Here is a 14,945-nt window from a genome sequence, read left to right as displayed (position 1 = left end):
TACTACTTTAAAGGTGAAATTGTAAAAGGAAGATCTATAGCCTATTTCAGCTATTTATTTTTTTATCTGAACTGCATCTAAAATACTAGTACCATAGAGTAACAACTAATTTTTTTTTTTTCCCTCAAACATGAAAATTCAAGAATAGTCCAGAAGGAAGACAGGCAGTTCTTAAGAAAGAAGTATGAAATAAAGTTTACCCACCTGAAGATCCTGCATATTCAGACATGTTCCTATCATTATCTTCAGTGCAGCTTCCTCCTGAGAAGGAACACTTCTCATGATATTGTTTCGTTCGGGCAACTAGGCCGTGCATTTCTTTGTTGCTCTGTTTGCATTTTGCACACATGCCTGTCTTACCCACAGGTAAAGGAACTTAATTAAAATATTCCCAAACTGTGCGTCTTTTTATGGCCTGCTGCTATTACAGGTTTTCCCTTCTAGTGAGAGAATGGTATGGTAGATCTCAAATCAATGAAGGCCACACTCAGAAAGACCTCAAGACTTCTGGAATATGCTGCTCAAACAATTTAACATTTGTTTCTACTGCCTGTCCCTCCCTTCTCACATTTATCTCCAGACTTCTCCTTATCCAGATTTATGCCGCACCCAACAATCTTCTATTCATTGAAGTTTTTGAAACTTTTTTCACTTTGAGAGAGGTAAGGGATTGACTCAGTGTACGCACATTTGCAGAGGAACAATTGGGTTGAGGTCTGTTTTTTCTCACCTCTGATATTTTTATTTATTTTAAAACATTTTTGCTGTTATCTCTGGAAACATAAATCCACAGTTTGAGAACTGCAAAACTAAGCATCTCTGATAGTGCTCAGTCTAGAACAGGGGTTCTCAAACTGGGGGTTGGGACCCCTCAGGGGGTCACATGGTTATTGCATGCGGGGGTCGTGAGCTGTCAGCGTCCACCCCAGACCCCACTTTGCCTCCAGCATTTATAATGGTGTTTAAATGTGTTTTTAATTTATAAGGGGGCTGCACTCAGAGGCTTGCTGTGTGAAAGGAGTCACCAGTACAAAAGTCTGAGAACCACTGGTCTAGAAGATACCGAGTTCCATTGAGTAGATAAAAAGATTAACCTAAATCTATACAGAAGCCCCTAGAATCCCATAAAACTGGGTCCCTAATCCATGAACTATTGGAATGCGTTTACAAAACTTTTCTTGAATGTTACATGAATATATTGTCTCGTACTATATTTAATAGAATTTTTAATCCTTATTCCATGATGAGATACATTATAGCTCAAAGATTTCTTTAGATAGCTTTTTCCCTCAAAACATTGTTAAATGTTAACTATAAAAGGTATGTTAGATTTCATACTTCCATTTGGCTTGAATACTATTTCCAGAGAATGAATGTGCATTGGCTAACCTTGAGCCTGGATGATTATTCAAGTGCATGTATGAGCAGCACAGACAGCCAGAGAAATCCATCTGCTTTCAGCGCTGCATAGGGCTCCAGAAACTGCTTTTTAATTATTCTGTGGATCAGATTCACTGTATGTTTGGGTTTTTTGCACAGTCAGAGGTCTGGCAATATTAAGTTTCTTTCACTGGCACCTTTCAAATTTGTCTACATTGTCTGAAATGGAACCGGGCTAGAATCAAATCTTCTTTTTAGAAGAACTGTCTAGCTTCGTGCCATGGAAGTTTTGGGAAAAACTAAGTTCATAAATCCCACCCCCAACCTCACTTCAGACCCTGAGTGAGTTCTTCATCTGGCAGCTGAACTGCAGGCTTCCTCAAAACAGTCTAGTAATACCCCTTTAAGTCAACAACCCAAGGTCACTTTGACTGACACTTAAGCATGTTTAGCCTTTTAATCCATGTAATAAATTCTTATGTGTATAATGCTTTGTATGGCTCCTTCTGGAAACAGTGCCCTGTCATGGGCTAAGATGAGCACATCAGTTTTAGAGAGGGTCAGGTTTATTTTATGGAACTAGAAAAACTGAAATTCTCCATCTTCAGCTTGTTTATGCAGTGTTGACAAACTTGGTTGAGCCAATAACATTATTAGAAGAAAAGCTATTTTTTTCTTCTCTTCCAGACTTTTTAATATTATCATTCCAAACACAACAGTACATGTTGCATAGGATTTGTGGTCAGAAAGACCCAGAGATCCAACAAGTCTCTCATCTGCCATTAGGTATTAGTTCTGGTTCAGCAAATCCTCTCTACTGTATCTTTCACAGTAAACTTTTAAACTTCCTGTGTCTGTAGTGTACTTCGAAGGAATTATTCAATTCTAAGCCATTAAAGACCAACTGAATTAAATAAAATGTATAATGAGAGAATTAGAAGTCTATATTTCTGGTTCTAATATGCAACATCAGTGCAAAGTTCCTACAAGTACTTTCCAAGGAACTAGAGCTATTGTTTTCTGTGCGTCTGCTGATTAAAACAGATTTCCCCCTAAACTCCTGATGTTTATCACAGATGTTTCGCTTGCCCTCTTGGTTTCTAACCTGGACCTATAAGGTATTTGTTAAAATCACTGTGCACAAATTTAAACTCCTTTGACTGGCCTTGCTGCAAAGGAGAAGAAGAAATTCCCTCACAATCACTTCATAGCTACACTGGATCTCTTCTTAATGATCACTTTCTAAGCTATAGGGGCTTACAGTAAGGATAGCAAAAATCACTTTCAAAACCCATTTGTATTCTTTCTTGAGCTGAATATTTGCAGTATCCTTTGAGCTATGAGAGTTAGTGTTGGTGGATAGTAAATCCATAAGGATTTACATGTCTTAAGTTCAGAGGTGTAATAATTTTTTTTAAGCCTGGAAGGGAGAAGCATTAGAAGGGGGCTTGACTAAAGTATATGAATTACATTAGTTTCTGCTACACCCTCCATAATCAGTCCCTCCTCCTTGTTATACAACTCCCATAGTATGAGGAGATGAGTATTCAGTTACTCTGTGGAATGCAGAGTAATGAGGTTATGGACTAAATACTGTAACTAGATTTTAAAAGGGGATAGGTAATTCTGTGACCAAGCTAAAATATAAACAAACCACTTTGTGGTCTAATCTCAAAGACTTTAACATCAGGAGGGACCATCATGATCTCCTTGCCGTAAGGTTCAGGATGGAATTCTTCAGACACCTCTTGACATTCTTTTGCTTCATACATGCATTCTATGGGGTTTTGGTTTTCCCCTGAAGTATCCATTATTGACCTCTGCCAAAGGCAGGGCGTTAGTCTTGATGAACCAATGGTCGGATTAAATAGATACAGTGTTCTTGTCATCTTAGTAGTGCCAGAATGCTCTTGTGCAATAAATATAATTATATTTCTTCATACTGAAAGATGAAAATAATGCAAGTTGTTACATCAGTTAATAAAGAATGTGCTCTCTCGGATGAGATGTAAAAATAGGTCCTTACTGCTTCTGGTCATTAACAATCACATGACACTTTTGCAAGAGCAGAGGTCTCAACATGAGTTTCCTAACCAAATTCCAATCTAGGTAGTTATGTTTTATCAATTAAAATGTCACCTGTATTTTGACACTCTTGCAATAGATATAATCTAATACAATGGATGAACCAATGGACTCTTCCATCTGGGATGAAATGGAACAGTATCTTAACTTAACTCTGTACAGGTTGCCTGGATGCAACACTTCTTTGTGGTCTGGTTTGAGGAACTGGTACATAGTTTCCCTCAGTAATGGCTGGACATGGAGGGGGAGGAGGAGAAGCTGTCATTGAGCTCTGTGGTAGTGCTTTTGTCGTCATGGGGCTGGGGACACTGAACATCTGGAAAATGTTTCTGGAAATGTTCTATCTCTGGCGCCTGGTGAAAGATGCCTACTGCGACCTACATTTCTTAGTGAGTCAGCACTCATCCTCTCTTCTTCAGGGGTACACTTCCTCATATCTGTATACTATGTGTGCGTATACTTTCCATGTTACTGCCTTTATATGCATTGACTTTGAGGCCATGGATGTGCTGGAGTGTGCGGGGCCTATAGGTCTCTCTTTGCTAGGGAATTTGTTTATGGGTCAAACTTCGAGGCTCTGGGGTTTGCAATGAGTGCACAGACATCCTTAATAGCTAGATAGAAGATAGATTCTTGAGCAATTCCAAGCACTTCCCAGACTGCTTTTCTGTCACCAGACGTCTTTAATTAGTGCCAGAGTGGCTGTAAGAATAGACAAATGAAAAGCTAAATTACTCATTCATCTGCAGCTCTCAGGAGGGATTTGGGAATCTGTCTCCCAAATTTTAGTACATCCAGAAAGAGATGCAGTGGTGGTTATTTTGTATCTGTTCTGGCAAAGTCTGTTGTATTTAAGAAGAGCGAGCTCTACGTATATAAAGCTAGCAAATTGTATTAAACTAGAATTCGTGGTCCAAAACCTGCTGTTTGACGCGATTTCTAGAGTAACATCTGTTCACAGCGAGGCCAGATTAGGCCCATAGTCATTTAATTTTTTATTACTAATTTTCTAACTTTTACAATAAACTCAGCCTTTGTATAATTAATGGGATTGAAATAACTGGGGAACTTGCATTGTGTGGCATGAGTTTTTTCTGGCCATTGTTATCTTTTGGGCACACATTGTTTAAATCATTTTGCTACCTGTTGATCAGTTAAATACCATCTGAAACCTCTTCAGGAGAATAATTAAGCATAACACTTTGAAGTGTTGATGCCTTTGCATCTGAAAGTCTTAAACATTTAACTAAGCCTCCTGGCACTCTTGTGGGATGGATATGGGGGATTTACAGGGATACCTGTCACCCCTTTTGGAGTGAAACACAACCATTTCTCAGTGCACTGAAATGTTATATAGCTGTTCTGAACAGGAAGTGAAGAATACTGTATTAGGTTGGCTAATTCCCCATATCTTATTAAAAAATGCTGTGGTTATCTAATGTCCGCAGTGGTCAGGAAACCTGTTTTGTCAAGTGCTCCAAAGAACTGTTTACATTATATAAATACCTAATTTAAGGGCAGAGTGCCACCTACTAAGTCGCTGATGCATCCTGCAGTACTTAGGCTTTCTTTAGAGGTCTCATCTGGAAACTGATGTGAGCCAACCTTAATTAGCTTGGGGGGGAACCCAGTACAAGTTCCCCCTCCCCCACCACCTTTAATTGGCATGGGAAACCATTCTGAACTCTTTAACACCACGTTCACAGCTTTCTTGCAATTTCTAATGCTACTTTTTTTTCCCCTTCTGTTCAGGGTCCTTCAATTAAACAATTCATGGACATCTTCTCCCTTCCTGAAATGACCCTGCTCTCCTCTGTCATTGACTATTTCATAAATCATGGCATTGAGTTTGACCAGGTTCATCTTTACAAGGACATATCTGTGAGTATAAGGAACACCTGAAATGCAGATGCAGTAGTATGTATATGGCACAGTTAATCTTTTGTTGCTACTTGTGAACTCTGTACTGTCCAAACTCAAGTTTTTATTATTTCTAACATCTAGTTTAATTAGGGAGGCTTGGTGCACATACAGTGCTTTTTAAAAAATAAATAAATAGAGATCTTTGTATACTATTAGGTCACTATATTATTATTATTTGTTTTAACACTTATTTTGGTAGCGTTTAGAGGCCTGTTAGGTCAGGGCCCCAAAAATGACAGAAGAGTTGAATTATTTAATTCAATGTGCTTCAGGAAGTCCCCGCTTTTATTTGCAGCCCATTGTCTATCCTCTCTTATTTAAAAGGGGCAATTAAAAAAAAAAATCAGACCCCCACCCCTCCAAAAAAACCCCCAAATCCTTAGCATTGATCTAATTATTCTGATGTTGCTCACCAATATGGGCAGGATATTTCTTCACTCACCTGAGGGGATTATTGACTAGCTTAATGGCTTGGTTGTATTCTGAATTTTCAGTTAATTTATAGGTAAAATTTTGGTGAGTCCCATGAGTCCTTTGACCTAGATAGAGCCCTAAAAGACTCCAGGTCTCCCCCTATGCAGGACACATGGTTTCTCCTCCATGGGCAGGGGCTCTCAATTCCTACTTGATTAAGTGGGGTCTTGTGAGAAGCAGTGTGCAAACTTTCACCTAAAGGTAAGGACTGTATTGCTGCGCTTTTTGCCTTCCCTAGGGGGGAAAAAAGAATGTTCTAACCTTGTGTTAACTAACTCAAGGTAAAATCCTAGTGAAGACAAGGTAGTTCAAGGAAAACCTGGTTTACCTCAACCTGCTAACATGAGAAAACTCCAGCTGCTTTCTTAACTCATGTTGACTAAGATTTTTACCTTGTGTTAACTCATTTTCCTAGGGAAGATGCATCCTTTCAACCTATGCTATTCCAAAGTGTAAGAATAACTGGACAAGGGCTAACTGATGATGATCTATTTTACCCTGTAGCCTTAGTATCCTCCTGGGGTGACTGGAGGACAGATAGGTTTATCCTGTCTTTATGAGGTTATGTGATGTTAAGAGTATGGATACTTTGAGTATCACTTTTTTATAATTAATCGCAAAATAGAAAAAGATCTGTGAGCTAAAAGATGTTGGTGTTTCGAAACACCAACTGAATGTTTACACTTCAGAAAATGGGAAGCTTTGTTCTAACTTGAACCTAACCTAGAGTTTTCGGTTGCGCTGATGTTTGGATTTAAAATACAGGTATTTGTGTGATCAAAACATGGAATCCTTTTTCTCTTTCTGCTATTAAGGGTTGGAAAAAAAAATCTATATACAGTTGGTACGAACTAAGTGTCTGGTTATTTTAAACATTCTAAAGGACAATTCATTAAGTAGATTAATCTGAAGATGTGCTTTTCACCATTAGTCTATGAAATTTTCGCCTTTTATAGCAGATGAAAGTATATAAAACAGCTGTGTAATTTTCAGCTTCTGGGAGCTGTCCTACCAATGTTGTAATAATATACAGGGGAAGTGAAAAGACTACGGAGGTGAATATACATGGCATATTTTATTTTAGTACTTGGGTGGCTGGATATCAAGGTGGCAAAGGCCTTCCTGAATTGCATTACACTTATTTAGTCTGGTTTTGGAGTGAATCGTGAGGAGTCATGTCAATGGTTTCTTCAAAGCCATTGGATGAATCTACGACTTCGAACCAAATGACTGTACTATAGGTATAGATAAGCACATTTAAGAGAGTGCCATTTATTAATGGATGGCAATAATATTCACTACAGTGTGATCCAGAAGAATGAGTGCACTGTCAGATTCTTAAATTCTAATCCTGGCTGTTGCATTGGCTTGCTCTTTGGCCTCAAGTTACTTCACCTTATCTTCTGGAGTTTCTCATGTGTATAAAGTGGATGCTTACAACATATACCTCACTGGATACATTGTGTGGGTTGATACCTGCTCAGCGCTCTGAACATATAAAGCACAATAATTATTAATCAGCCTGCTGTGCTGTGTTCTGATGGGTGTCCAACGAATGCAGAATTGGGGGCGGGGGGAATCTTATCTGACTTGAGGACTAATGAGGGTAAATATTTCTTTAAAACCTTACCTGTTCATGTCACTACTCCCCTGAGGCTAATTCTTGTGTTTTGGAAGGCAAAGAATCTGCCAGGCATGGTTCAGAATGTTGTTCAGCAAAGTAGGACAGAAGTTCTTGTGAAGATATAAATACAAAACTCCTCCCACTCTGTTGCTAACCCCTAGAATTCAGCATTCTCAGAATCATGATGCACATACTTTGGTAATAGCTTTGGAAACAAACTGGCAGCCCCTCCTCCATCCCTCGTAGAAAACCTTTTTCAGTGAACTAAAAGGTATTTTTAGGATCAGGCTCATGTTGGAAACACTTATCCTAACTCTTGCTGTTAGTGAGCAAGAAACATTTATCATGGGCAATCTAAACATTCAGTTATCTTGGGCACTTCTCAAAGACCTGCTGTCATTTTTAATGTGAAGCTTGGCACTGTGTACTGGTCGAAAGGTCAAATATTAACTGATTGCCCCAGGGATTAAAGCAAGTGAGCATTTTGTTCACAGGCTCAAGTTGGTCTGCAATCTTGGTATTGGGGAACAAAACGCATAACTGTTTATCGGCCCTGCCATCCTTCAGAGAGCTTTTCTAACATCACATGGCATCTCCCAGGGTTTTCAAGGTTCTAGCTGCAATACAGCTCCAGGCTCTCTCTTTATTTGCGTGGGATAAGGAGTCTGCGACCAAGGAGCCTAGCAAACCTGGTGTTCTTTTCTCTGCTATGAATATAGTTTTAGCACATAAGTACTTACTGTTGTCTGCTTGTCACCGATATCAAGCCATCAGAAGAGAGATTTTTTTTCCTGAACAGGAGCTTGCATTTGTGGTGATAACCCCATCGCTGTTTGGTACTTGTGCCTCTTAATCTAGTAGACTGATCTATTGGTCAATGACATGGGGCATCGGTTTTTAGGGTTCAACCACATTTTCACTTCTGAACTCCAAATGTCGAAAGACTTAAGGCCAATTTATTAAATATGTCCCAATGTGCAGTTCAAATCTTCAATACTGTTCCTCCATCAGCAAGCAATTAAATGGCCTTTGAGTAGCTGCTGAATATCAGCTCTGCTGCCACCACCACAAAGGAACCCTGTAAGCATCTGCTGCTGCATATAAATGCTTGTTTAAAATTATTGTAGACCCTGAATATAGGAATCTGCAGTGAAGGGGTACAACACGTGATATGATGGAACGTGTCTGATCTAAAAATGTCCAGTTAAACTTAAACTTCTATATAACCTCCAAACCTTTATAAATGGAAAGTGTATCTGTAACTCACTCACTCACTCACTCCCCACCCCCACTCCAACCCCAGAAATTGGTGTTGGCTTTAAAAAACAGAAGTAAACCAGATTTAACAAACACAATCTGAAAATAGGATGGTTTAAAGAATGACACTCTCTTGGAACGAATGTGTGTGCAGCTTGCAGGCCTTGTTAGATGGGGGGATGTTGGGATTCTTGGTTGGACAGGTTCAAATAGTGCATGGCTGCTAGTCTCGTTCATACATATAGGAAAGAGACAGACACCCATGCACTATTTGGGATTCCTCACCTTATTGTGTATAATGAAAGAGAGACACATAGGCAGATCAATATATTTTTTTTAAATGATCCTTGTTTATATAAAGAGAAATTTTTTGGTATATGGCGTGAAGAACACTATTGTTTCAACACCCCTCAAATCTTGGCACAGACACCTGCACAGAACAGGTTAAAATTGAAGTTCTGCATCAGACTAGATGTTCCCTTCAGGAATTTCTGATTTAAAACTCAAAGCTGTCGTTTTCCTCTTTTTTAGGATGCCATTAAAGATGTGCATGTGAAAGGAATGATGTACAAATGGATTGAGAAGGACATGGGTCAGTTAAGTTTAAATCCATTTTTCTTAATTTTCAGTGCTAACGCATGTTTTATTGAATGTTGGTTTTACAGTACATCACCAGACCAGAACTGAGAGTGATAATAGCAAGCTACAGTAAGGTCATGTTCATAGCTTATGCTTAAAGCTATCTGAGGAGTTGAAAGAGGTATTTTGGTACTGACCAAGGCTGCTTTACAAAGAAAAGAACAGTCCTTTCATCCCTCCAGCATTATTTTATTTGCTTATAAGTTGGGGATATTAGCAGTTAAGTGGAAAAAAGGCCATAGCTATTGTAGATGAACTTCCCCGCCCCCACTATATAGTCAGCCCTTTGACACTATAATTGTTCATTTTGTCTTTTTACATTTACTTGCCTGCCAAAAGTACATTAACTCACTTGTGCATGGGGGTGGCGAACTCTTCTAGTACATAAAGCTAGCTTTTTGTTTTGTTGTTGCTGTAATTCTCTATTCATCTTGCTTATTTCAATAATTATAACGCTGTGTACCCAAGAGTATGGGCCTCTGCATTCCAGATGATGTCTCGTAGGCAACCTTTTTTAAAAACCCCCTCGCAAAATTTTAAATAATATGCGGGTGGAAAAAATTGATAGTAAAAGATGATACAGACTTGTGGGTCTCGGTCTCTTTTTTTTTTTTTTTTTTTAACAGAGGAATATATCCTACATGGTGATGAAACTTATGCTGTCCTAAACCGACTGGTTAACCTCAACAAGAAACTTTTCCTTATTACAAACAGCCCCTTCAGCTTTGTGTGAGTATCGTTTATTATGAAAAGAATATGAATCAATGGTTATAGTTACATGCTTTAGACTATATGGTTTGGGGCCTATTTTCCTCAATGAGGATTTGAAGGTAGTAAACTGGATGTTTTTAATGCGGACATTTCAGTGGACATTCTATTTGATTGGGGGAATAGAACAGTGGCTTGTGATACAGATTATTAAAACATGCAATACTAACAACAAGGTTCTCTTTGTCTTTGACGGGAGCTGTTCTAACTTCTCTGTTGGGGCTGTGACTGGCCAGTATTAATTTTGCTGTCATTTTACCTAAACATTGAGCCAACAAGCAATATCTCTGAGTCAGAACTTGCTGACTTTGAGGTAGATAGAGGAGAGAATTCCTTATCATGGTAAAATAAGTTAATGATGCAACAACTGTGTGCAGTCCTATGTGCAGCAAATGGAGTCAGAAGTTTTTGGAATGTCTGCATTAAGACTTATTTACATAAAAAAACAAAAAAAAAAAGTTTAAGACCAACTGAAATAAAGCTTTTATGGATTTCACTCTGGGGGATTCTTGGAATATTAGACTTTTCCCTGTTTGCAGAGTAAAGGAATAAACATATGGTTGGCAAGAATCGGCGGACTCTTTGACATGGTCATTGTGAAGCTGATAAACCCACCTTTTTTTCAACTGATAGAACGAACGCCAAGTATGTTCCATTGTAAGCATTGCACTGGCTGCATTTGGCTTGTAGACTTTCCTGAAGCAAAACATTTCCTCTGTTCTCCTCCACCCATTCCAAAGTATTGGTTATCGAGAAAACTGTCCACCTCTTGGGGAGGGTGTGTGTGTGTGGTGTGTGTGTTGTATTAGATCATAAATTCTAAGCCTGGTGCAGAATTGCGGTCCCCTGCTTCTTCGATATTCATTAGCCAGATGCATCTATTAGGGCAAATATAATTCTCCTCCATTAATAAAAAGCATTTCGTGAAATCCTAAGCCAGAATTTGCCTCCAAATTTGGGGCATTTACGAAGTTATCAGAATTTTGTGGTACAGAAGAAGAAATGGAAGGAACAGACAATAGCAGAACTGTATGAAAAGTTTGAAATATGCTGGACATTGTGATGTGCAGTTTTTTTCTTGCTGCACTAACATACCTTCTACAAATGGCAAAGTAACTTAAGTGGGGTGGTTTCTTAATTACTTGGTACTTTCACCCTGTATGTGGTGGTGGATTTTTTTTTTTTTTTAATTTTTATTCCTTATTTCTCTTTTCAGTAACTCTTATACTTGGTGACTAAAGAAAACATTCCTAGCAAAACATTTCTGACATACCAGTTTTTTATTTTTTATTGGTAACGATTTCCTTTAGACTTGCAAAATAAGAAGGGAGAAGTGGTCATGCTGGCTCTTGAAAACAGATATAGAGAACCTGTATCTTTTTACAGTGCTGCCTCAACTTATGAGTGACACAATTTTATTCTATTACCAAGAGCAGAGAATATTCTTTTTAATCAAGCCATTAGCCCAGTTAGAAGTGGAATTGTTGAGTGTTTTCCCCACTCATTAGGCATATTTGCTTGGCTTTTTTGTTTGCAAACCAAAAATCTGATCAGTTCATCAGGGAGGTGGCTTTCTACTGAAAACCAGCTTCATTTTTATTGGCGTGGATAACTGTTTCCTTAATTGCAAAAATAGGCAGTAAGTCTTTATCTGTAATGCTGCTGCTGTTCATGATGAAAGTGCAGGATTCAGTTGTTGTGCTTGCTCAGTTAATAGTGCACATCTACCCTGAACAAGACACACCTCTGAACACAATTAGTAGCTTTAGCAAAAAGGGCCTGGAGATAACAGACCGTGAAAATTAGGTTGCCCTCTCATCTGCTACCTAGAGATATTTCAAGGCCCAGGTGAATTGGGAGGTTTGTTTTGAGAGGCTTGTGCTGATGCTGTCCATAATTTAACTGTTTTCTGCCTACCTAAAGAACTTCACTATCTGTTGCTCTAAAGCCAGCATCTTTCGCCAGCACTACATTAACTTTAAAGCCCATTTCCTAGTGGTGTAAATGTTCACATCAATTGACAACAGTGAAACAGTTTAATTGTTTGTGGTGAGCTGTTATGGCACTGTTACAGGCCACCTACACTGTCTGGCTTCAGACTAGCCACTGCCTCCTTTTTCCTCTCGCTCAGCTTGGCTCTTCCATACTTCCATCTTGGTTTGGTTGCTTCAGCGACTCGGCCTTCCAGCTAAGTCCTAAAGAAAAATCCACCCCTTCTGGGGTCTTCAAATCCAGAACAGTCTTTCATCCCAGTCTCAAGCTGAATAGAACCCTTCTTTTCTGAGGATCAGTCTTCTCTTCAAACTTCAAAACAACCTTCAGCCTGCCCTCTGAGCTCAACTCGTAGCCCTTCCTGGGCTCTGCAGTCTCCTAGCAGCCCTTGAACTCCCCTCTTGTGCTCCTTTTGGGTCTGTACCGAACACTGATGCTCCCTGGGTTTCCTACTTGGAGTCTCCTTTCCTCCCTCTAGCTCTCCACAGGCGTCTGTCTTGTCTCCTTGCTGTCTCCTTCCTCCAGCATGTACTTTGCTCATTTTCTCCATCTGGGGAAGTGCACTAAGTATGTCTGATGGGGCTTGACCCATGTCACAGGATGAATGGCTCTCATGGGACATGACAATACAATGCTGCTTAGTGACCCACCAACAACCGTTTTTGCTACAGATCTCTGCGGAAACAGTAGCACATTGGAGAGAGTTAACTTCTACCTTATAACGTTCCTGTAACTTTAAGTGAATGCTTTTAACTAGTATTAAAAAATCATCTTCTGAAACCCCTGCATACAAACACTGAGTTTGTCACAACCAGTTTATTTGTTCCGGGGCACCACTACAATTTATATAAAATACTGCACAATTCACAGTTGTGTTGAAGAACCAACAGGTTAGCAGACAATGCTATGTATAAATAACACTATTGTTTGAATAATTATCAAAAGATCTAAATAACTGTTAGGCACACTTGTTCTGTCAGAGTACTCTTAAATTTACTAGTGTGTTTTACTAAAATTTCTCCATCTGTAATCAGCCTTGGTTTGGAAACTCTTAGTATGGTGACAAAGTTCCAGGCCCATCTCCAGTACCTAGTACAGTGAATAATAGTCCGGTTGTTACTATGCTGCTCCTTATTCTGTGGTGCTAAACCTTTTATATCTTATTTCATACTCTGTTTTTTGTACATCATTGTAAACTATGTTAAATAATGAATGTTGTTTTGAATTTCTATCAAAGCTTTACTATGTGTGGGAGAGGGAAGTTTGTTCTGTGGATGGTATAATTTTGTGTCTGTAATTTGACAGCCTTGGTTAGATGCCCTCTTTTTTTTTTTTTTTTTTTTTTTTTGTACAAGTCCTAATAATAAGTAACATACCAAAACAGGTTCAGAAAGTTAGAGTACTCTGAAAGGCTGAGGGTTACAGGCATTCTTGGTACAGTATCTAGGAATAACCATACTAGATAGAACTAGTTTTCCTTATTTCCCTCTCACATCCATATGCTTCTAATAGTGTAGGAAAGTGGCATCAGAATTTTTTTTATTTTTCATTTATTTAATCTAAAATCAGCCTTCCTCATTATTAGGAACCTAACATCCACTCATAGGTAGGCACCTCACTTTGTTTCAGGCATGAGGAGCTGTCTAATCTCTCTTATCATGAGAGAGATTTACAGCTTGTCTTGGTATCTACATACAGCATGTAGACCTTGGGGTTTTTGAATAACAATACCTTACTGCTATTAATTGTAAAATGAAGTGTAAATGGAGCCAGACGCGCATGATTTATGGAGAAATAGAATTTGGCTAAATGACTAAGTGGGATCTGGGAGACATGGCCCTACAAATATTTGAAGGACAATATACCCTCAAATGAGATGGACTGTTAACAGAGCAGCAAGTCATATAATAAGAGTTAATAGGGTGAAAGAAAACATAGGCTGCATATCAGGAAAAGCTTGGTGATAATGAGCTGTATTACACTGTGGAACAGTCTCTCAAGGAAATGGCTAGTAACCTGCTGCTTTAGTCACAACACTAGGACAGAAACTGTGCAACGGAGACTACTCCTACACTGATGAGACCAGCAAGATGGGACATAGAGAATTCTCTTCCACTTTTGGTTGTATAAATGCCAAGATCCCCATTCCACCAGCCCCCGGTTTCTGCTGCTACAAGAGCTGCTTTTCCCTATTCTGAGATTTCCTAATAGTGTAGTATGTAATGGGGTGTGTTGTACCTCCAAATGAGATAGCAGCCAGGGTAGGCACATGTCTGGGCAAAAGGCTGCCTGATTGTAGCATTTGTTTTCCTGGTCCCTCAAAAGCAATACAGATCTTTCAGGTGTTTGTGGTAGTGTAGGGAGGGTTAATACAAAAACTTTAATAGGCTAAAACTAAATTTTTATCCTCATGAGAAGAGGAAGCTAAAGGTCACTTTTTTTTGCTTAAAATTCACTTTGTACAAGTTGCATAACATTAATTTAGGAGCTTCATGATGTGATTTACTGCTGTGTATGGCAATTGGAAAAATGTAAATTACTTAACTCGTGCTCCCCCGTTTCCTTTTTAGACCTTTTAGAAAATTGGATGACAAAGGCTCACTCCAATGGGACAAAATAGACAAACTAGAAAAGGGAAAGATCTACAAACAGGTAAATAAAATATAAAGCCTTGTATTTCATTTGCTCATTCCCTCTAAAACCATAGGGACTAATATAATTCCTATGTTCTTAGAAGTTCCTGGCAAAGCCTGGTGAAAGCTTTATTTCCCTCTCCTTTTGCTTTAAAAAAAAAAAAAAAAAA

General features: G+C 38.8%; 1 protein-coding gene across 1 annotated transcript in view; it reads left to right on the top strand.

The window, feature by feature from the left end:
• The window catches only part of NT5DC2 (5'-nucleotidase domain containing 2), a 62,202-nt gene that overhangs the window by 26,544 nt on the left and 20,713 nt on the right, over positions 1-14,945 (top strand). The window contains 5 exon segments of the mRNA XM_032805849.2: positions 5,218-5,346; positions 9,275-9,335; positions 10,009-10,120; positions 10,697-10,795; positions 14,713-14,794. Of these exon segments, the coding sequence (XP_032661740.1) occupies positions 5,218-5,346; positions 9,275-9,335; positions 10,009-10,120; positions 10,697-10,795; positions 14,713-14,794 (483 nt within the window).

This window comes from Chelonoidis abingdonii, chromosome 16 (assembly GCF_003597395.2).
Source record: "Chelonoidis abingdonii isolate Lonesome George chromosome 16, CheloAbing_2.0, whole genome shotgun sequence".
In the NCBI taxonomy this organism is placed as follows: Eukaryota; Metazoa; Chordata; order Testudines; family Testudinidae; genus Chelonoidis; species Chelonoidis abingdonii.
This window is presented reverse-complemented; position numbering and strand designations above follow the sequence as displayed.